General features: G+C 48.3%; 1 protein-coding gene across 1 annotated transcript in view; it reads left to right on the top strand.

Annotated features, from left to right (window-relative positions):
• The window catches only part of PLXDC1 (plexin domain containing 1), a 264724-nt gene that overhangs the window by 141899 nt on the left and 99411 nt on the right, over window positions 1–23414 (top strand). Inside the window, exon 5 of the mRNA XM_069634701.1 lies at window positions 19811–19933. Coding sequence (XP_069490802.1) covers window positions 19811–19933 — 123 coding nt within the window. The remainder of the gene's footprint in view (window positions 1–19810; window positions 19934–23414) is intronic.

The following is a 23414-nucleotide window of genomic DNA, read 5'->3' as shown; positions in this document are numbered from 1 at the left end:
TGGTAGAAGGACTCCTCCATTGAACCACCTGGTCCCCAGATCCCAGAAGAAGCAGTCCTTCATCAACCACCTGACCCCCCTCCCTGGTAGAAGGACTCCTCCATTGAACCACCTGATCCCCAGATCCCAGAAGAAGCAGTCCTTCATCAACCACCTGACCCCCCTCCCTGGTAGAAGGACTCCTCCATTGAACCACCTGGTCCCCAGATCCCAGAAGAAGCAGTCCTTCATCAACCACCTGACCCCCCTCCCTAGTAGAAGGATTCCTTCAATGAACCACCTGGTCCCCAGATCCCAGAAGAAGCAGCCCTCCATCAACCACCTGAACCCCTCTCCCTGGTAGAAGGACTCCTCCATTGAACCACCTGGTCCCCAGATCCCAGAAGAAGCAGTCCTTCATCAACCACCTGACCCCCTCCCTAGTAGACGGACTCCTCCATTGAACCACCTGATCCCTAGATCCCAGGAGGAATCCGCCATTCAGCCACCTGATCCTCCCATCCTGGTAGAACGAGCCCTCCATCAAGCACCTCATCCCGACAGCCCAATAGAAGGACTCCCCCTTGCAACACCCTGACCACCACACCCTGAAAGTGTCCTTCATTCAACTCCCTCTATCTGCACGCCACCGTGGAAGGCGCCTTTCATCCCCTCTGCTCCCTGAGATCCAACCCACACTGAAGGGGCCTTTCATCCCCTCTGCTCCCCGAGATCCACACCGCATGAAAGAGGCATTTCATCCCCTCTGCTCCCCAAGGTCCACACCGCATGGAAGGGGCCTTTCATCCCTTCTGCTCCCCGAGATCCACAGCACATGGAAGGAGCCGTTCATCCTCTCTGCTCCCCGAGATCCACACCGCATGGAAGGGGCCTTTCACCCCCTCTGCTCCCTGAGATCCACACCACATGGATAGGGCCTTTCATCCCCTCCGCTACCCCGAAATCCACATCGCATGGAAGGGGCCTTTCATCCCCTCTGCTGCCTGAGATCCACACCGCATGGAAGGGAGTCTTTTATCCCCTCTGCTCCCCGAGATCCACACCGCATGGAAGGGGCCTTTCATTCCGTCTGCTCCCCGAAATCCACATCGCATGGAAGGGGCCTTTCATCCCCTCTGCTCCCCGAGATCCACACCGCATGTAAGGGGCATTTCATCCCTTCTGCTCCCCGAGATCCACACCGCATAGAAGGGGCCTTTCATCCCCTCTGCTCCCCGAGATCCACCCCACATAGGAGACTTTCCTCCCCTCTGCTCCCCAAGATCCACACCTCATGGAAGGGGCCTTTCATCCCCTCTGCTGCCCGAGATCCACACCGCATGGAAGGGGCTTTTCATCCCCTCTGCTCCCCGAGATCCACACCGCATGGAAGGGGCCATGATTGTACTGAGAACCTCTATGTTGGCCAAATGAAGCAATGTTATGTTATGATGATTCATACCACACACCGCAACCTCCCAGGGGCAGTCTCTGCAAGCGAGGCGGGGGGGTTGTGGGGAGGGTAATGGGGATAGGGTGACAGGATAGGTTCAGAACCAGGAGGAACGGGCATCTGTGAGTGTTGTTTTGCATGTGGTAGTTTGAACGAGAGGCCTCGTGCATTGTAACCATATGGGTAAGATTCAGTGACTCGGGTGTGTGGTAGTGTTTGTGTTGGTGTTAGTGTGTTGCGTGGGTTATTGTGGGTTTGGCCGTGCACGCTGGTTAGATAGTGTCCATGAGGGATCCAGTGTCACGGGTGGCCGTATCTGTAAGATAATCCGGTATCTTGGTGTGTAGTTGCGTTGTTGATGGTTTTATGGACTATGTGGGTGGTTCACTCTAGGGGTGCTCCAGCATCAAGATATGCTGGGTGTGAACATAGTATTAATTCTCTGTTTGTTTATGTGTAGTGTGGCTAGTCCAAGGTCTGGTGTAGTGGCATCAGTTATGTTGTAGGAGCAGGAAGGCAAAATGGATTAGTAAGTCGTCAGTTTGATGGAGTCTCTAGCGCAGCTCTTTGGTTGCCACTCAACGGTATCTAGGCAGGCCCTTGTTTGTTGTTCTCTGACCCATCTCATCTCTTTTCTAGTTGTTTGTGGTGGTGTTGTTGCCGGTGTTCCTTCGGGGTTATCTTTGTCTGCTGAATAGCCAGGTTTTTAGCAGTTTCTTCAAGGTGATGTGGTCTTCTACGGTTCTAATTTCTTTGGGTATGTTGATCCAGATGTTAGCAATTAGACGTGAGAACGGTGTTCCGATAAATTTCCTTTTTTTCAGTGTTTTGCCTCTATTTGTAGGTCGTTGCTGGATCTCAGTTCCCTTCCTGGGCGATACCGGCTAATCTTGTCTTGGAGGAATTCCACTCCTTGTCTCTGCAAGGTCTTGTGGGTAATGCAGAGTGCTGTGAATGTGATGTGCTTTTTTACTGTAACCAGTGTAGGTTTTTCAGTGCTGGAGTGATGTCGTCTCTTCTGTTTAGTCTTAATAAGATCCTGGCTGCTGTATTTGGCACCCTTTGGAGTTTTTTGGTAAGTCTTTCCGGCATTCCTAGGTAGAGGCTGTTTGCGTAGTCAATTCTTGTGAGTGTCAGGGGTATGATTGTGAGGGTTCTGTAGGGGAAGGGACTGCTAAAAGCAGGCGTTAAGGTGGAAATCAGGCGTTAAGGGTTAACGGCGGCAACGGCGCCGTTAAACCCTTAACGCCTGGGTTGGAATGAGGGCCATTGACTCTCCATGGAAGTAACTTGCATGTTCCGTGTTTATCATAAAAACCTGGTGCATTTGGGAGTTCTTGAGGACCGGAACACTGCTGACCTAGAACGAAGTAAGAGGTGAATGTATCTTCTAGGTTTGGCAAATACTTTTAAACACGTGTTATCATGCTTTGCGCAATCCTGCCATCTAGTGGCTCTATCGGAATGGTCTTGAAAAGGTATGGAAAAAAAAACATGTGGGCGTCGACAGAGGCAATGTCTGGAACAAGGCCCCTGATGATGACGTCACCAGGAACACCAGAGTCCTTCTTGATTGGACTCCAGCTTCACATGCCATCATGTTCAGAGCCAAGGCTGTAGCTTCTCCTCACCCATCCTCCTGGACTTGGCCATCCAGGATGTGAGGAAACTTTAGAAGGAGCCCTTCTGTTCGACACCCAGTGGAGGATGCGCCCTGCAAATATCATGTTCTATATGTTTGTTTCAATGTTATCTTCTATGCATCTGACAAGTCTCTGGCATGTACCCATAGAAAATGCCAATTTCAGATGACTATGACGAGTCCGCTCGCTTTCATTAGGTCATGACACCGAGGTTGCAATGCTTCGAGTCATTCCTCTGTAGCATTTCTATTAATTTGTAGATCACATGTACCCCTAAAAGGCTTCTTGGTGCACAGGTTCACCTAAAAGCCTTCTTGGCGCTATTACTTAAGATCTTAATTGGCAATCAGGCTCGAAATGGCCTATAGGGCAATATGGCAATACCCGAACCAAAAACTCAAAATGCTAGTGTGGGCCAATTTTTTGGGTCACGGTTGGCTACTTTTTTGGCCAATGTGGTTCAGCTTGATAAGTTACTTCACTATGAGGCAGGCAGTTTAGACCATTGTTACTGAATAAATATTATTTAAATTGCACAATTTGCATTGCATTTGATTAAAAAACGTCCCCTTGGGTACTAATCAGTCTGTCACAAAAGGAATAAATTGCCATCTGCAACAGTGGGCCCCTTTTTCATTGGTGCCTGAAACAATGTTATGCCCCAGTCCGACCCTGGTGGCAATGCGGTCAACAGTGGAATGACTTTGCCAGGAAACAGCCGTCTTTTGTGTCCCGATAAACCACATATTATTTCAGTTTCTCGAAGATCAGGGAGAAGACTGATCTGGTACCGGGAAGGCATGACGCTCCAGGCAGGCACTAGCAGTGACCCTTCACCAGCAGAGGAACCCTCTGCAGTGCACCTTAAAAATCAGATGGCCTGAGATGGGGAGCCAGTAAGAGCTGCACGCGCAGGAGTGGTCTGCTGCCACCAAGCAGCTCTGGTCAATAGTTAGTTTGTGGCATATTGGATCTGTTGCAGTCTGAAGAATGATGGTCTGGAGGGTTGCCCAGAGCTATGCCGGTGGTTAGGGTTAATTCCAAACCTTCCAGCCAACACCTCTTTTGTTTTGCATAAGTAACCCTGAGTGGGACGGGTATGCCCAGACGTGGGTCCGGTGCCTGCTGGGCCTAGAGACCCAAGCAACTCTAACTGATGATGACCAACGAGGCTGAAGCATGTCTGGGGATGCTTGTGATCTTGTGCAAAAGGGATGTGACCTAGCAGTTCAGGCTGGACAGCGCCTTTTTAGGTGGGACCAAGCCTTATTTGCATGTGGTCTTTCCCCTTCTGTAATGGCTGGGTAGGCGAAGAACCATGGTCTGTAGGGCTGCTCAGAGCAATGCCAGAGATTACGATTAATTCCAAATCTTCCTGCCATAACCTCCTTTGTTTTGCAGTCTACATAACAGGCAGATAGCCAGGCCTAGGTACAATGCAGATTCTGGCCATCGTTATAACAATAGCATGTTTTGACAAAGCACTTCATGACTGCGTCCTCCCACTTTTATATAGCACTTCATGACGGCGTCCTCACACATTTATATAGCACTTCATGACAGCTTCCTACCAGATTTACATAGCACTTCATGACAGCGTCCTCCCGCCTCCAATTGCTGTAATAATAGGCCTTTTTACACTGTTCAGTGCACCTGGATTTATCCAGCTATAAAGCATGAAGGGCTGAGTCGGCCCCACTGGGATTTGAACTTGTGAACTGCAGGCATGTCCAGTGCCTGAGGCAAGCGCCTCACTCGCTGATTTATCTTTCTGATGGGATCTGAGGGGCACAAAAAAAGCAACTTCTACTGTAGGATTTGTAAATAAACAAGGCCCAAAGCTGATAACAGGCTGGGCGTGGGATTTGACCCCACTGCGCCTGGCTAGAAATCACCTTTCCCAGTTATGCACATGCTTTCTGTAATAACGAGACCTCCACAGGTAAGTTATTTAAGCCTTTATTCTCAAACCCGAACGCCGTACATATCTCTTCCCTGCTCCTTTCACTCTCCCTCCACCAACTGTCCCCCCCGAACCTTAACCCCTCAACATTCTATCGTAGAACCTTAGATAAGAGCTCGCGGAAGCACGAGCAACTACTACACATCTCCCCCTGTAAACCTCCATAATGAACATTCATTAATTATGAACATAGGTAAGGTAAGGTAGGACAGAAAGAATCCTTAATATGCAATAAGAGGCATATTTATCTATATGGAACATTGATAATGATTACAGTCCAAGCATTAATCATCTGCAAATTCTAAAACAAAATCCTTGTATTTGGCTGGAATATTCTTTATACGGTTTGGGCGATTATTCACTTGATTGGAGGACTCCACAAGAACAGAGTTTCCACACTGTCCCCTTCCGTGTGGAACTATGCTTGCATTATCTGATGCAAGCACTGACAACTCCTCTGCAACCCTTACATCCACACCAGTCAAACCAAAAGCACCTTTATCAGAATCACACTCAGAATGTACATCCATCCCTTTAGCATCATGAGCTCCTTCTAATGGCACAACATCATCACTTTCCGAGGCAGACGCCTGCCTCCTACCATGCCCCACCCGAGCATCCTCCCCAACCAGCACAGCCATATCCTTATCCCTCTCTAGGGGAACCACATCCTCAGAGGCATAATCTGGATCAACTCTTATTGTATCCCCACCTCCCTCACAACACAGTTCCTTAGTCCCCGCCAGCTTTCCCTTAACAAGGACCACCCTCCTCAAACTCCATCTGGTACCATCTTGCAATTTAACGTATCCATGACCTACTTTGGTCACAATTTTTGGTTCCATAAATTTGGACAAACCCTTTGCTACAAATCTTGGATTTTTCACCACTACAAGATCACCAATTTGTACACGCAGGGGTTTCTTTTTTTTAAGCTGAGATTCCCAAAAACTGGATTGTTTAACACGCACCTTGTCCAGAACCTCCTGCATGTTGATGCGACTTTGTACACCACCCCCAAGAGCGGCCACCCTTAGTTTAGATCCTGGTTTTCTCCCTCTCATTAACTCAAAAGGAGACACTCCAGTAAAGGAAGAAGGGGTAACCCTATAGGCTTTTAGAGCTTCAGTCACCACACTGCACCACGGCAAACCATTTGCGATGGCCAACTGAACTGCCCCCTTCACAAACCTGTTCATCCGTTCAACTAATCCATTGGCCTCTGGATTGTACAAAGCCACTTTATGGTGACGAATTCCTAGTTTGGAGAAGAACTCTTGCATGGTGACTGATACAAATTGGGGACCATTATCTGAGACTATTCCAGCCGGAACCCCTTCCCTGTCAAACACTGCTGACAAGAAGTCAATCACCTTCTCAGTGGTGACCGAGGACAAGGCCGTGGCCTCCACCCACCTAGAGGTATAGTCCACTAACACCACAAAATATCTGAAACCTCCACCCAAGGTGTCCATGGGACCCATAATATCTACTGCCACTTTTGACCACACCTCTTGCGGCACTTCCACAGGCTGTACGGGTTGGGGCGACGTTGTCTTACTTTTATCACTGACTGAACAAGCCATGCAATCCTTAACTACCTTCTCAACCTCCTCATCCATCTTGGGCCACCAATACCCTTCTCTCAGCCTTCTTTTCGTCATGGATCTCCCGAGATGCCCTTCATGAGCCAACTCCACCAACTTGGCCTTAAGAGATTCAGGTGGTATTAACCTGGTACCCCTGGCAATGCCCCACGGACCTTCAGACAACTCTGTCCATACTTGTCCGAACGACTTGTCCAATTCATCCTTGCCTGCACCTGTAGTAAGAGCAGTCTTGATTTTGTTCAACACAGGGTCCATCGCACATTCTCTACCCCATTCCTGCTCATTTACTGCCGGAAACACTTTGGCCACCAACACATATTCATCACTCATCACAGCCTGTTTTGAGTTTTCCGCACTTACATCATGCCGGGGAAAACGAGATAGACCATCTGCAACCATATTTTTACTGCCAGGTAAGTACTCCACCTTAAAATTATACTCATTCATGTCCGCCATCCAGCGCATCACTCTAGACGATGCCTGGAACAAACCCTTAGACGTCAAAACATGCACTAGGGGTTTATGATCGGTGCGTAATGTGTATTCTACTCCCCACAAGAATGTTCTAAAATGTTTGGATGCCCAGACAGCTGCCAAGGCCTCCCTCTCTATGACAGCATATCTACGTTCTGCTTCACTAAGAACCCTAGATGCAAAAGCAATGGGGCGATACGATCCATCAAAACACTGTTCAAGAACTGCCCCTACACCATACTCACTAGCATCCACTGTCAAAACCGTCTTCCTAGATGGAGAAAAGGAAGCTAACGATGGAGCCTGGTCCACTTGAGCCTTCAAGCCTTCAAATTCTAGCTGGCATGCCCCTGACCACTCAAAATGTACGCCCTTTTTGAGCAACGCTCTCATGGCCACAGTCTTGTCGGAGTACGTGGGAATAAACCTACTATAATATTCGGCCAATCCCAAAAACGACCGTAATTGGTCCTTACTGGTGGGTGGAGATACTTCACATAACGCCTTCACCAACTCAGCCTTGGGATGTATCCCCTTGGCATCCAGGGTGTGTCCTAAATAAGTCACACTCTCCACCCCTATCTTACACTTACTTAATTTGACCGTCAAACCACTCTTCTCCAAAATGCCCAAAACTCGTAGAATCCTTTCATTGTGTTCCTCACGAGACCTGCCCCACACCAAGATATCGTCCTGGAAATATTCCACACCATCCACCCCGCAAAACAACTTTTGCATCACCCGCTGGAAAACAGCGGAGGCGGATGCCAAACCAAATGGCATACGCCGGAAACGGAAAGCTCCAAATGGCGTAATGAACGATGTAAGAGGTCGTGATTCAATGTGCAAATCCACCTGGTGATAGGCAGATGACAAATCTAAGGTGGAGAAACAAGATGCCCCTCCCACAAGTGAAAGCATTTCCTGTATATTCGGTAAGGGATGCCTGTCTATCCAGATACTTGAATTCAAATCTCTTAGGTCAACACACATCCTCATACCACCATCATTTTTACGTGCCAATACAACCGGGGCTAACCACTCTGATGACTCTACCTCCTCTATTACACCAGCCTCCATCAGCTTTTTAAGTTCTGTCTGAAGACTTTCACGTGCCATGATTGGTACACGCCTAACTCTGTGCACAACGGGAACGGCATTCCTCTTGAGCACGATCTTGTGTGAGAAACCCCGCAACTTGCCCAGGACGGAGGAGAAAACTGATGGAAATTTCTTTTGGAGATTATCGGCTGACACCACACTTCCCTCACGCAAACTACCTTCTCTTTCCTTGCTTACGCACAAAACCGGGACAGCTTTGCCAGGTCGAATCTCCATCTCTAGAGCAGCCTGCTCCTCCCACCCAATAACCGGATCGCCCTTACAAGCTACATACAGTTTTCCTCTGGCTTTTCTGCCATGAAATTCAATTTCAACCCACTCATATCCCAATACTTTAATTGGAACACGGCCATACGCACAAGGATTAATATCAGACGGGTTAAGACTAGACACCTCCTTATGGAACTTAGATTTATACATCTCAGGAGATATCATAGTGTATGGAGAACCCGTGTCAACCAACACACTGAGTGGAACTCCATTCACATTAAGAGTAGCCCACGCACTTTTTCCCGACGGTCCCACACTCAACAGTGCACCTTCTTTTGGAAGCAAATCCGCCCTAGCAGAAGGACTAACATATCCTACAACAGTTACATTGTTATCATCTTCTTCGGGGTCCACCATCCGCACCACTTCCTTCTGTGGTATAGCCTTACACATGCGGGCAAAATGTCCTCTTCCCTTGCACTTTCTGCACACAACGGCAGAAGCAGGACATTCCCTTGCACCCGCAATATGACCCCTCCAACCGCATTTCTTGCAGAATTCTCTGCTATTCGGCGTGACTCTTTGATCCTTGTCCCTGGTTCGACTTTCTTCATTTTTGCGTGGCTGAACCATGTGTACAATGTCCGCCTTTTCCGTCACTTCTTTGACACTCTTCCTTGACTCCTCCAGGGCACGGGCTATTTCAATTACTTTCTCCAACGGAGGATCCTTCTCTGTCCACAACCTCTCCCTAACCTTCGAGTCACTAGTTCTCATCATGATCTGGTCACGAATGTATTCTTCTGCCATGCCCGTGAACTTACAAGTAGAAATGAGGGTGCGCAGTGCCGTCACATACGAATCAATGTTCTCGCCAGAACCTTGTGCCCTTGAAAAGAAATGATACCTCTCAAGCACAATGTTTGCTCTTTTGCCAAAACGTGTCTCAAGTTTTTTTAGAGCAGTCTCAAATGCCAAAATCACTGCCTGCCCCCCTTCACCATCTCCTTCTCCTGAAGACAAAGCCATAACATCCTGGCCCGGAAGGTGTCTGAACACCCTTAAACCCTCCGTACCAAGGCAATTGAGTAGGGTCGCTTCCTTGTCATCATCAGACATTCTGGAACCCCCTGACGCTCTCAGATATACTTTGAAAGTGTCCACCCAAAGCTCCCATGCAATGGGGGCTCCCCCGGATTGGGGAGGAAGGCCGGAGGAGGACGTGCATTGCTGCGCTGCATAGTCACTGGATCCGACATAGCCACTGACTGAGGTCTATGCTATGAAACACCTGAACTCTCTGCGCTCTTCCGTGAATAACAATGTTTAAGTAACTTGTTCAACACGGCAGACTAGCAAGATGATTATTCCACCTTCACATATGCACAATACTGTTAAAGGCAGGCTCCAGTCACTTCCCTCCTCTATATTTTGTAGCAAATAGAAAGCACAGTATCTCAATGCCAGCACACAAGTAGTTAACTCTCCTCTCCTTGCAGTTCGAGTAATATAGACACACCCACCCTTGAACAGGAAGCCTTCCGTTAACTTCCTATGTGGTGGGCGGAGCCGAACAACAGGGCATCCGTGTATAATTTGCGTCTTCACAGCTACGAAGAACGCCGGACTCTGCCCCCTCCCAGGGTCCTCCTCTCACCTGTGCTGCTCCCTAGTATTATTGTGCACCGCACGGCACTGTCGCACCCCGCCACAAGCCGCACTCGACCTCTTCCGGGAGCGCGGCTCGGCAGGATTTAAGCTTGACAGCGGCCGCACAGCCGTGAACACGGCTGCACTCTTTGCGGTGTGCCGCGCTCGACCTCCTCCGAGAGCGCGGCCCGGCAGGATCCTCTGCTAGTGGCAGCGGCCGCTCAGCCGTAGCACGGCTGAACTCCTTGCCGTGTGCTGCGCTCGACCTCCTCCGGGAGCGCGGCTCGGCCGGCCGCTGAAGGCAAGTAGCGTTGGCCCAGCTGACACTTTTCACGCCGGGGCCCGCGCTCGACCTCGTCCGGGAGCGCAGCCCAGAAATCAGCTGAGGTACCGGATGATGTGTACGGCTGGCAAGGCGCGTGGGTCGGGTTTGAAGATCCTCGTCGCCAGTGTAATAACGAGACCTCCACAGGTAAGTTATTTAAGCCTTTATTCTCAAACCCGAACGCCGTACATATCTCTTCCCTGCTCCTTTCACTCTCCCTCCACCAACTGTCCCCCCCGAACCTTAACCCCTCAACATTCTATCGTAGAACCTTAGATAAGAGCTCGCGGAAGCACGAGCAACTACTACACTTTCCCCCACCATGGCCCCAGTCTTTCTGGCATTCTGCCAGACCAGCTTTACAGTGTTCAAGGCCAACCTGAACTCCCAGTGGCTGCTCTCCCCAGGCACTCTTCATTTCTGAGGAATGGATTCTTCCCAAAGACCCTAAGAAGCAGCCAAAGGACGCACTGATCATAACGACGCCATGGCAGCTCTTTCCATGTCGGAGGACACAGAGGATCACCAGGAGTTGTAGCTTCTATTAAGTGTGGTTCTTAACCCCTGAAAAAGGGGTGCCATTGGCATCTCCAAGGTTCATGGAGACAGAATTCAGGAACGAGGCGATAACGATATCGTTGGTGAAAATCCACATCCTCTAGAAAAGTGAGGTTGATATTGATAAAATCTCACAGTCCACGAGGCAAAGCCATTATCTCAGTTTTTCACTGCACAATACATTTGATATGATTGGCTATTTGTAACGCGCTTCATACCTAGAGGTTTCTAAATGCGGACCCAGGGATCGAACCTGTGTTGCTCCGTGTCGTCTTGCTTCCAAGGCAAGCACGTTGCCGCTGAGCTATCCTCTCGACACTACCATCCATAAAAATGGCTTTTCCCAAAATGCTTCTCTTTGGGTGCCAAGTTGCCATCACCAGCCTTTCACTGTCATTGAGAGACTTCCATGCAGAAGCCTTCAATGCTCGAAGCCACGGTGACGGAAGAGGATAGTGTCCACTGCAGAAATCAACCATGGCATCTTTGCCACAAAGGCTGCCCCCTCGAGGCCGGCACTGTCATTGACTTCGATAGACTTGTTGGGCCAGACAACGAGAGAATGATGCTTTCTTATGAAGGCATATCATGGGATACCCGAAGAGCACACATTCGTAGAGTGCTGCTGGACATTACAGCACAATCTCCTTTAACAAGAAGACCATTGCATGACCGCTGTTGCCAATTGTCAGCCAATGAGATGGTTGCTTACACACGGCCTTCATCTGTAGGGTGCAATGCACCTCTTATTGCTGAAACCCCTACACAGTTATTCTTATTGAGGTACTGGAGCCACCCACTGCTTATTATGCAAAGGCCATGTGGGATCAGCCTAGGCCATAAGAGACATATAGGGCCCTTACTATTCAAAAGGACATCCGATCTTTGCTTCAGATATTGCTATGGCAACCATAAGATGCCCATTGAATCTTGTCTACCTTGTCACTGACCCGCCAGAAACCAAGGGCAAGCACGCAGCCACCTGATGAAGGAAGGTTTGCATCGTGGGAGAAAGAGTATCAAGGATTAGAGACTGTTTTATTACATTGAAATGGAATACAAAAGCTGTCTGCATGCCTCCTTCTAAGCTTCAGGCAGAAACCTAACCTCCGCCCCACAAAACACAAGCTTTTATAGGATAACTTGAGCTGAGAAAAGAATTTCTTATCGCTACGAGCTACTGTGGCCTTGGATGGTCTCCCAGGACTGGTAAAATGCTGCCCCCCCCCCCAAGAGCAAACATCGGTTACTCCTTTCTCACTTTTCCAGCTAGTCCTCCTCCTCTTCCTGTGCACCTGCTGCACTCAGTTACGTGGCAAAACCTTCCCGAAATGGTCAAACTCAGCAGTACCCTTGTGGGTTTGCTGCTGCCTTCCACCTATGCTTGGCATCCTGAACGTTTCCCTCAGTCCTGCCTCTTACACAAACCCACTATTGTTATAGTAGCAAGCCGTCTCCCAGCAACAGCGATGTCCATTGTACCAGCGGCCCTATAAGTGGAGGCCTCATAATACTCTATGAGCGGCCCTATCAGCTGAGGCGTCAGAATACACTACCAGCGGCCCTATCAGCTGAGGCCTCAGAATACTCTACCAGCGGCCCTATCAGCTGAGGCCTCACAATACTCTCCCAGCGGCCCTATCAGCTGAGGCCTCAGGATACTCTACCAGCTGCCCTATCAGCTGAGGCCTCAGAATACTCTAACAGCGGCCCTATCAGCTGAGGCCTCACAATACTCTCCCAGCGGCCCTATCAGATGAGGTCTCAGGATACTCTACCAGCGGCCCCATCAGCTGAGGCCTCAAACTACTTTACCAGCAGCCCTATCATATAAGGCCTCTGAATAATCTCCCAGCGGCCCTATCAGCTGAGGTCTCATAATACTCTCCCAGCGGCCCTATCAGCAGAGGCCTCGGAATACTCTACCATCAGCCCTTTCTGATGAGGCCTCAGAATACTCTACCAGCTGCCCTATCAGCAGATGCCTCAGAATACTCTACCAGTGGCCCTATCAGCTGAGTCGACAGAATACACTACCAGCGGCCATATCAGCGGAGGCCTCATAATACTCTGCCAGTGGCCCTATCAGCTGAAGCCTCAAACTACTCTACCATCAGCCCTATCATCTAAGAGCTCAGAATACTCTACTAGCGGCCCTGTCAGCTGAGGCTGCAGAATACTCTACCAGCGGCCCTATCGGCTGAGGCCTCAGAATACTCTACCAGTGGCCCTATCATCTAAGGCTTCAGAATACTCTCCCAGCGGCCCTATCAGCTGAGGCCTCATAATACTCTACCAGCGACCCTATCAGCTGAGGCCTCAGAATACTCTCCCAGCGGCCCTATCAGCTGAGGCCTCATAATACTCTCCCAGCGACCCTATCAGCTGAGGCCTCATAATACTCTACCAGCGGCCCTATCAGCTGAGGCCTCAGAATACTCTACCAGCGGCCCCATCAGCTGAGGCCTCAGACTACTCTACCAGAGACCCTATCAGCTGAGGCCTCAGAATACTCTACCAGCGGCCCTATCAGCTGGGGCCTCAGAATACTCTACCAGCGGCCCTATCAGCTGAGGCCTCATAATACTCTCCCAGCGGCCCTATCAGCTGAGGCCTCAGAATACTCTACCAGCGGCCCTATCAGCTGAGGCCTCATAATACTCTCCCAGCGGCCCTATCAGCTGAGGCCTCAGAATACTCTACCAGCGGCCCTATCAGCTGAGGCCTCAGAATACTCTACCAGCGGCCCTATCAGCTGAGGCCTCATAATACTCTCCCAGCGGCCCTATCAGCTGAGGCCTCAGAATACTCTACCAGCGGCCCCATCAGCTGAGGCCTCAGAATACTCTACCAGCGTCCCTATCAGCTGAGGCCTCAGAATACTCTACCAGCAGCCCTAGCAGCTGAGGCCTCAGACTACTCTACCGGAGACCCCAGAATGCCAGCGGCCCTATCAGCTGAGGCCTCAAACTACTCTACCAGAGACCCTATGAGCTGAGGCCTCAGAATACTCTACCAGCAGCACTATCAGCTGATGCCTCAGAATACTCTACCAGCGGCCCTATCAGCTGAGGCCTCATAATACTCTCCCAGTGGCCCTATCAGCTGAGGCCTCAGAATACTCTACCAGCGGCCCTATCAGCTGATGCCTCAGAATACTCTACCAGCAGCCCTAGCAGCTGAGGCCTCAGACTACTCTACCGGAGACTCCAGAATGCCAGCGGCCCTATCAGCTGAGGCCTCAAACTACTCTACCAGAGACCCTATGAGCTGAGGCCTCAGAATACTCTACCAGCAGCACTATCAGATGAGGCCTCAGAATACTCTACCAGCGGCCCTATCAGCTGATGGCTCAGAATACTCTACCAGCGGCCCTATCAGCTGAGGCCTCATAATACTCTCCCAGCGGCCCTATCAGCTGAGGCCTCGGAATACTCTACCAGCGGCCCCATCAGTTGAGGCCTCAGAATACACTACCAGCGGCACTATCAGCTGAGGCCTCAGAATACTCTACCAGCGGCCCTATCAGCTGAGGCCTCAGACTACTCTACCGGAGACCCTACCAGCTGAGGCCTCAGAATACTCTACCAGCAGCATTATCAGCTGAGGCCTCAGAATACTCTACCAGCGGCCCTATCAGCTGCGGCCTCAGAATACTCTACCAGCGGCCCTATCAGCTGAGGCCTCAGACTACTCTACCGGAGACCCTATCAGCTGAGGCCTCAGAATACTCTACCAGCGGCCCTATCAGCTGAGGCCTCAGAATACTCTACCAGCGGCCCTATCAGCTGAGGCCTCAGACTACTCTACCGGAGACCCTATCAGCTGAGGCCTCAGAATACTCTACCAGCGGCCCTATCAGCTGCGGCCTCAGAATACTCTACCAGCGGCCCTATCAGCTGAGGCCTCAGACTACTCTACCGGAGACCCTATCAGCTGAGGCCTCAGAATACTCTACCAGCGGCCCTATCAGCTGAGGCTGCAGAATACTCTAGCACTGGGCCTAACAGCTGTTGTCTCATAATATTAATGACCTTTAGAGTCATTAATATTACTCACGTGTGGGTGGTCCTTGCAATTGCTACATGCCGAGTGTGGCTACATAACACGATTGGGCTAACAGCAGAGAATTGCTACCTGGCACAAATAGCCTAAAAGCAGAATTTGGCTAGCTGGCGCAATAGGGCTAACTGCAGGTAGGAAAATGATATCAGTTAATAGGCGAGGTGTGGTTTTACACATAATAGGGTAAGTACGAGATATGGCTGACACACAAATGGGCTATAAGCGAGGTGAGGCTACCCTACACAATTAGGGAAAAAGCAAACTATGAACACCTTAGATGGATAGGCTATATTTATAATAGGTAAAAAGACTTTACGTGACTTCTACAACCCAAGATGAATGCCCCAGAATTCCATATTCCAGACCAGTGGATTCAAAATGATCCTTAATATTAGTATTAGCCATAGTGCAATGAGCCCTTGTTCAGAGGGGAAGTGCCTAGAGTCTTAGCACTGGGCTGTCCTGGCAGGTGGGACCACGCAGACATGCAAAAAGATATTCTCCTCTGCTCAGACACCGTCAGCTAAAAAGGGCCTTGTATCTCGTGGCCGGGTACCGTCCCATAGAAGAGGTCATCTGGCTCTGCTCCTTCTGAACAGAGGTGGACTCACATGTTTAGCAAATGTGGAAATGCTGGATTTCCACCATGAATGAGTGAGGTTGTGCCAGACGTGGACTCCTTGATCTCTGTGCCTACCCGAAACACTGCACCTCAGCTGCACCTCACTGACAAGGCAGAAGCACGCTTCCAATGTTGCTGGGATAGTTTTGTTCAGAGGAGAGTTGCCTAGCATTTCTGTGCTGGACTCTGCTTGTGGGGATGGCCCGACTGATATATGCGGAGGGATAAACTTCCCCTCTGGTGACTGTGGCAGAGAGTGAAGGGGTTCACCGTGGTCCATTTCCTCCCCTAAGCGAGAGCCCCTATTATTGCAATAGTTTCGGGACATACCGGCAGAACCTCTGTCCCACATTAATAAGGGTGTCAATGACCTGCCTTAGCAAGAAAAAAACAATCCGGCCATGTATGTTATGTCCTAACTAGGAGTTATGGCTTCTCAACAAACATACGAAAGCAAGAATTTCAGATAGAGACCACAAAAGAGACTACTCAGTCATAATTTCGTGACACCGATAGTGCACAAAAACGCATATTTTTAAACTCTAATTCTCTTCATCACAAGACTACCTCAGGTTTGATATAGATGGGTAACATAATTATTTGAGAGTGTTACCCTGCTAAATGAAATCTCTGCCAGTGTATCACAAAGTGTCTAAGTAGTCGCAGGTCACTGCTGGCAATAGGGTAACCATGGTTACTGGATTTTACTTTAAATATGTATACTGTGCAACCTATGGGCCCGCAGGCTTATGGGCGCTACAAAGGAAACAGACATAACGTCCTATTGAAAACAGAATGGAGAGGAGCAACTTCAAGGGCGATAGTGATTCTGAGATTAATTGAAGAGGAACGTCTTCCGTTTCTTTTTAACATTCTCAATAATACTAGTCTGTCTAAGTTCCCCTGGCAGACCATTCCAAGCCATGGGGGGCAGCAGCAAAGAAAGCTCCCGCCTTTACTTGGTAGAGCAAGCATCTCGGCTCCCTGAGCTGCTGCGTATTGTTGGACCTGAGTGTTCTAGCAGTAGCTTTAATAGGCAGCACCTCACTCAAATAGGTGGGACCCGGGCCCTGGAGGCATTTACGCACTATAACCAGCAAGCAGAACGTAGTGCTCGCTTTGATCGGTCACCAATGCTGAGCTCTTCTCATTTTTGTTACATGGTCTCTCTTCAGTCCAACAGTCCCTCTAACGGCGCTGTTTTGAGTAACCGGGAGTCTAGCATATTCTGCCTTCTAAAATGCCCACCAATAGGCTGCTGCAATAGTCAATCTTAACCCCAATAACAGCTCTAGCTATCACCTCACAGTTTGCCCTCGAAATATAGGGCCGGATTTGAGTAAGCAGCTCTATATAGTATGCTGAAGTTGCAACTAAACTGCTCACTTGGGCCTTCATGTTTAAGTGTTGGTCCAGATAAATTCTCAGGGTTTTAACCTTAGGTTTTGTTACCAGATTGCCGCCAGCCACCTTAAACAACGTATAATTTTCTCCAAGCATTTGATTTTTTTGTTGTTGTCCCCGCTACCATGAGTTCAGTCTTCTCTTTGTTTTAGGCGAGGCCATTCTCCACCATCCAAGTATGAATGAAGTCATGCACGTCATTCAACCTTTTGGTGTCCTGATCGTGGTCACCGGAGAGTGGGATGACACACTGGGTGTCAAATGCGTAGTTTGTGAATTCTATACCTTTTTTTATCCAAGAGCTCAAAAAGGGGGTCAGTGAAGATATTGATCAGGGAGGGCGATACGCACGCTCCATGATTGGCTCCGAACTACAAGACTCATGGTTCTGATTCAGCTACATTACTGTAAACCCTGCATAGTCTAGTACCTAGAAAGGTAGCCATCCATGCAACAGCAGCATCCGAAGAAGCCGCCACCTGCTTCCACCTGGTGAGAAGCAATGTGTGATCCACCAGGTTGAAAGCGCCGGATTGATCCAGCAGCATGATTACAGCTGTCTTACCATTGCCCCCGAGTTCGGTGCGCTTAACAAATGCCCAAATAAATAAATTAATGAAATTGTCAATACCATGTAGGAGATTTGACTCTAGGTCTAGCAGCGCTGACTCTGTGCCATGAACTTGTCTAAAATCTGATTGTCTGTTATGTAGCACCTTATGATTATTAAAATTCTCTAAAATCTGGGTGTAGGCAACGCGATCTAAAATCTTCAATAAAAAGGGGATATTAGTGATGGGCCTATAATTAGACAGATCAGTGGGACATAGGACAGTTTTTCAGCAAAGGAAAATCCAAGCATTTTTACCTGTCTGGGCTGGTTTCCAATAAGAGAATTGGTGCAGGACTCTCACCATGTCACGGAAGCCACACTTGCATTGCTACAGCAGTTAGGAGGTTATGATCAATGTCACAAAATCCAATTGGGTGTCAAAGCAATGCATCAGATTCCTTAGAGCAGTAATTGACACAAATTGGCAGTGCTCTATCCTTTACGGAGTGTATCCAGTGCCCCACCCATGAAAACAGTCAAAATCCCTTTAGGAATAATTGTTTCGTGTACACATCTGGTACAGCCCTTGTAGAGAAGTCCGGTTAATGTATGAAGACAATCACTGGGAAGCCGAGAAGGTTTAGAGGCCATACCACAAAAGGCTATTGATTAATTCCGTCGGTGGAATTTCCACGGCGTACGCGAGAAGCGACGTTATGATAACATGGCCGCAATTGGAGCTAGTGACAAAAGCGTCACTCGCTGGGTGGGTAGCACATCTCAATAACTTACTCGTAAAAGAACTGTTCAAAGCTCCAAATCAGACAACTGTACCTCGGTAGTAGTGCTAACTCTGTATGTATTCAAAACACAAGTGCAGGGGAAGACATGTTGGTTCAGGCACACATAAATCCAGGTGACTGCAGGCGGGGCTTAGCTGCAAATTGGACATTGTGGTGGTGGAGGACCTTTGCTTAAGATGGAACGCCCCGTCAAAGACCTAAAGTATTAGTTGGGGCAGGCAGCTCAGTGGAACATATTCAAGCAGAGAGCCTCAGCCTCTCACCAACCCACTCTATAACTCTGTAGCAGATGCATGCTGCAACATAATATGTCACTTACCTGTGACACTGGTTTACAGCTTGCCCTACTACTCATTCACATGCAACCCCCTCCCCACTACCACATCTCACTCATCCACTGACCCTGAAGTTGCCAGCGGCAACACAGATTATTGAGATGATGTTGAGCGACATTTCAAAAAAGCATCCTGAGGATCGCACCTAACCAGGAAGGATTCAGCGGTTTCTGTCAATGTCGCTGAGTGCGTTTATGTGCTCCAAACAATGTAAGATTATTGTGTATTGAACGGTATTAGCATAATTGACCTAAAAACATTGGACCTAAAAAATGTGATCACATTTTTTTGACCTTTTCTTTGGTCAAATTTAATTAAATATATATATGGGGTGGGTAAGGGATAGAATGTGGTTAAGGGGAAGTGGGGGGTTCCCCCTGCATTTTAGACCGAAAAAAGGTCAAATAAATTTGATCAAATGCGATTAGGTCAAAAGCTTTAGGTCAAATAGAGCCAAACCGTATTGAACCACTGGATGGCAGGAATTTACAAAGCATGCGCGTTACTAAACCTGCTTAATCAGTGTTACAGGTACATAACATATCCATGTAGAAGCATGCATGGTCTTCCTCGGTTAGCGGCATTTTGTGCAATGCCGGCTATCCTGGTGAGGATACTATTCTGGTATGCCATATTACGCAGTGGGAGTAGAACTATGACCCAACTAGAGCCCAATTCCCCTTGCCCAAGAGAGCATAACCTGCCTTTATGATCCTCCCTCTTGGGTATGCCATGATGTCATCTCATGGTGTTGAGGAAGAAGTATTTCCTTGTTTTTTTTTGGTTGATAGTGGATAAATAAGAAGCGCCGCATGTTACCGGGGTGGGGTGGATGCGCAAGTGAGATGTTCTAGTCTGCAAGCTTCGAGCGGGGCGGGAGGGCTTTGGAAAGGTGGCGATGTGAGGCACTAAGGATGTTGGGGCCAAGTGAGTCTTTGAGATCACCAAGAGGTTCCTGAAGGTAGAGTGAATTCTCTGTGTCCGGGGATCAGTCTCTGAGTAGTTCTCCTCTGATCTGTCTTCTTCTCTCTTTCTGGACAGGCTTTATCTTCATGGGGGACGTCATTCACCGGATGCTCACCGCCACACAATACGTGGCACCGCTCATGGCCAACTTCAACCCCAGCTTTTCCAAGAACTCCACCGTCGTCTACTTCGACAACGGTAAGGCTGTGATCATTTGAAGGCGGCAGTAGCAACCGGGAACTCCTTTTTACCATACATGCCTTTCCCTATCCCTCCCTCTCTCACCTTGCATCCCACGGATGAATGGTCCTGAAATGCACTTGAAAAGGATGTTCAGTCCTTATTCATAAGACATGAAGCTTCCTTTGAAGATGTTGAGTGCGTGTAATGTGTAATGGCAGGCTTTTCTTTCTGGAATACATTGGTTATTGCATCACGACTGCCTGAGATGGGCTTGAAGAACCTCCCTAGTAAGTCGGGAAAAATTAATTAACAACGTCGTAGAGGTGTCCAACAGGTCCTCCACCTCCATTATACTATTGAAGATGGACCGCAACAACGACTGTCTATTAGGGCCTGATAACGCATGGGAAAGAGGCGCCCATGATTGCTTTATGAGATTCCGACATCTCCTGGGATAGCGGGGCGTGGAGACAGGCTTTAACAAACCTGGGATTTCTTATCATAAAGAGGAGCTTATTAGAATTGGGTACATTCTATCAGAGAGGGACTGATGATTCTCTCATGGGGTCATGTTCCTGCAGAGAGGCTGATGGATATCTACTGAATCTTTTATCTCATTGAAGAGAGGGGGTTGACGACTGTCAAAGGCGATAGCCGAGAGAGACGTGCAAGTGTTTAATGACAGTCAGAGATCTTGCGGAAGGAAGGAGTCAATCATGGTCTAAAGAGGGTCAGATATCTTATTGCAGTGAGGCTCAAGGAAGGGTGTTTAATGGTAATCAGATATACTATTGCAAAGAGAGGCTTCTGAATGTCTAACAAGAGTGATATTGTGCCGCAGAGAGTGGCCGATTACTATAATCAAAGGATAGTCATTGTTCTCCAGAGAGAGGCTGATGATTGTCTACGGAATTTCATATCTTCTTGCAGAGAGACTCTCATATCTTCCTGCAGAGAGACTCATGACTGTTTAATGGGAGGGAGAGAGGGGGTCGGGGCAGTCCAATGGGAGTCAGATATGCTATTGCAGAGAGTGTTCAAATACTCTAACCGAGGGCTAGTTATCGTTCTACAGAGAGAGTCTAATGGCTCATTCTATATGTTATCACTGTCGGCTGACGACATGGGGACATAAGAGCCCTGGCTGTACCTAAAAAAGGGCATCTAAAAAACCAAATAAACAAACCCCTTCACAATCAAGCACAAGAACGTATAAAACTGCATGGAAAATCAATTTCTTGAAACTAATGAATGCAAGGTATCCAGGTTACGCCCCCCCACCTTTTCTCTTATGAACCAACTCCGCCAGTACAATATTTTTTACCCAATCTGAAGTGCTGGATTATCCACAATGACGTATCATAACTCAACCATAAGATTTGATTATTTTCAATCAACCAAGTAGTCAGGGCCTCCCGCGCGACATTGATTGAAAATCATTTATTTTTCACATTTGGCAGCTTTCCCATTAAGTACAAATTATCCCACACATGAGGACGGATTGTTTCCGTCTCTATTGCCATCCACAGTGGAATCGAGTTCCCCTCCTCCACAAAATAGTAAGCCAACTTTTGAAGCAGGAACCCCTTATAATAACTTTCCCGATCTGGATATCCAAACCCCCCTTTGTTAACACTGCGCATCAATATGAATCGTTGAATGTGTGGCTCCCTGTTATCACCCCACAAAAAATCCTATAAAGCCCCCATAATAATTATTTAGGAAATCGAAGCGGGAGTGATCGAAGAACATATAAGATCTTTGGAAGAAGAGTAATCAAATATTGTTGGGTATTTTTAATGCACCGCACTCACTGCATACCTAGTATGGACTGAATACCCTTCAAAGCAAGAGGAGGCTCTGTCCCCCCTTGAGACCCAAACGCGTCCTGATGTGGAAAAGCAGAATTGTGTTGTGGCAGACCTCGGTGATTGTCCTCATGTGTCCCCTTGAAAGAAATAGCAGGAGTAGGCTGCCTTATAATTTACACAACCGAGCGCCCACAAGTAGAGGTCACAGAAAAATGAGGCTAAGTTGTACGTGCAGCAAGAAAGTGCTGCTTTCCTGGGGTCTGCAGAAGTTACAAGCGCCTTGAACAACTCTACCAGGATAGGTGACTAGTCGTGAAAGTCCTGGCCATAGCTGCTTTAGTTACAGGTCTGAAAGTTACTGGTCCTTTCAGGGTTGAAAGGAAACCTTGCCCCATAAACAGCAAAGGTGCACAAAGACCAGCATACCTGTACTCACCTACACATCTGAAGGGGTGAGATGCTGACTGTACTCAAGAGGCCAGTGCAGCAAGCTAGCGGTAGTTGAAAGTCTATGGGCACAGCACTGGCATTTAGAAGTCTAGTTGCTTGCCAACTTCCACAATATAAATGGCTATATTCCTCAGGGGTACTTTCTGAGGACCCCAGGAGGAACCTTTATGGAGATTGACAGCCTCAGAGGGGTCGGTGAGTGGGTAGCAGGGCATTGCTTCCCCACTGACAAATTGAAAAGTCCAAAGAAATCAAAGTCTCTACCCGCTCAGAAGGGATATGAAATGATATGATATATGACATGTTATTTATAACGCGCTTAATACCCAGAGGTTTCTAAGCACAACCCGGGGTCGAACCTGTGTTGCCCCGAGTCGTCTTGCTTCCAAAACGAACATGTTGCCCCTGAGCTATCCTACCGGATGAAATAAATGCCCAGAGGATCACGACCGAGTCCCTATATTAGGCCATATATTTCCTTTGGTTGAGGTTCTGACATTAGGCCACATGGACATATTGGCAACATTTAAAAAAGGAAATGTCTAACAATGCACACCTAAATTCCCATATATTCAAAAAGTAGGTCATACCACAATGTAACACCATGTGGGCGCAGGGGAGGTAGCACAGCCTAGATGCTAGATATCCCGTCTGTTTATGTTTATATTAACAGTTAAGCTCCTGAAGAAGGGGAAAAGGTCCCGGAAACACGTGTAGAAAGACTTGTTGACCTCTGAAAAATAAAGACGTGTTGAACACAGACTTCCTGGAAAGTGTGTTGGTGTCAGAGGAATAATATAAACATATATATGAATGGAATTGTTGGACATTTGTGAGCTGATTATTCAGCCCCATGGTGTGCAGGGGAAGGGAGTGTCCATAAACTGGGCACCTTTGTTTCCTATTGTCAAAATTCCCAGTGCTGGTCTCCACCAGCACCACACTGGGACAGTGACTGGATCATCGAGCCTGCCACTTTCTACATATGTCCCTCCATGTTTAGGTGGCCTGTCTGGGAAGAGTCGATGCGGGTAAACATATTCTAACTTACATTTGCCTTCTTAACTGCAACTGGGAAGCAGTCACAGAGATTGCAGGTGCGGACGGGGAGGTAAGGGCTAAGCACTCAAAGCACCACCAGTGCAGCTCTGATAAACTGCCATTCTTTAATCCCAGTGACTTGCTGAGTAGATGGGAGTACAGGAAACAAGTACCAGGAAACCGGGAACCTAAAA

Source organism: Ambystoma mexicanum, chromosome 13 (genome assembly GCF_040938575.1).
Source record: "Ambystoma mexicanum isolate Mex_15411 chromosome 13, UKY_AmexF1_1, whole genome shotgun sequence".
NCBI lineage: Eukaryota > Metazoa > Chordata > Amphibia > Caudata > Ambystomatidae > Ambystoma > Ambystoma mexicanum.
The sequence above is the reverse complement of the archived record's forward strand: the minus strand, read 5'-3'. Positions and strand labels throughout refer to the sequence as shown.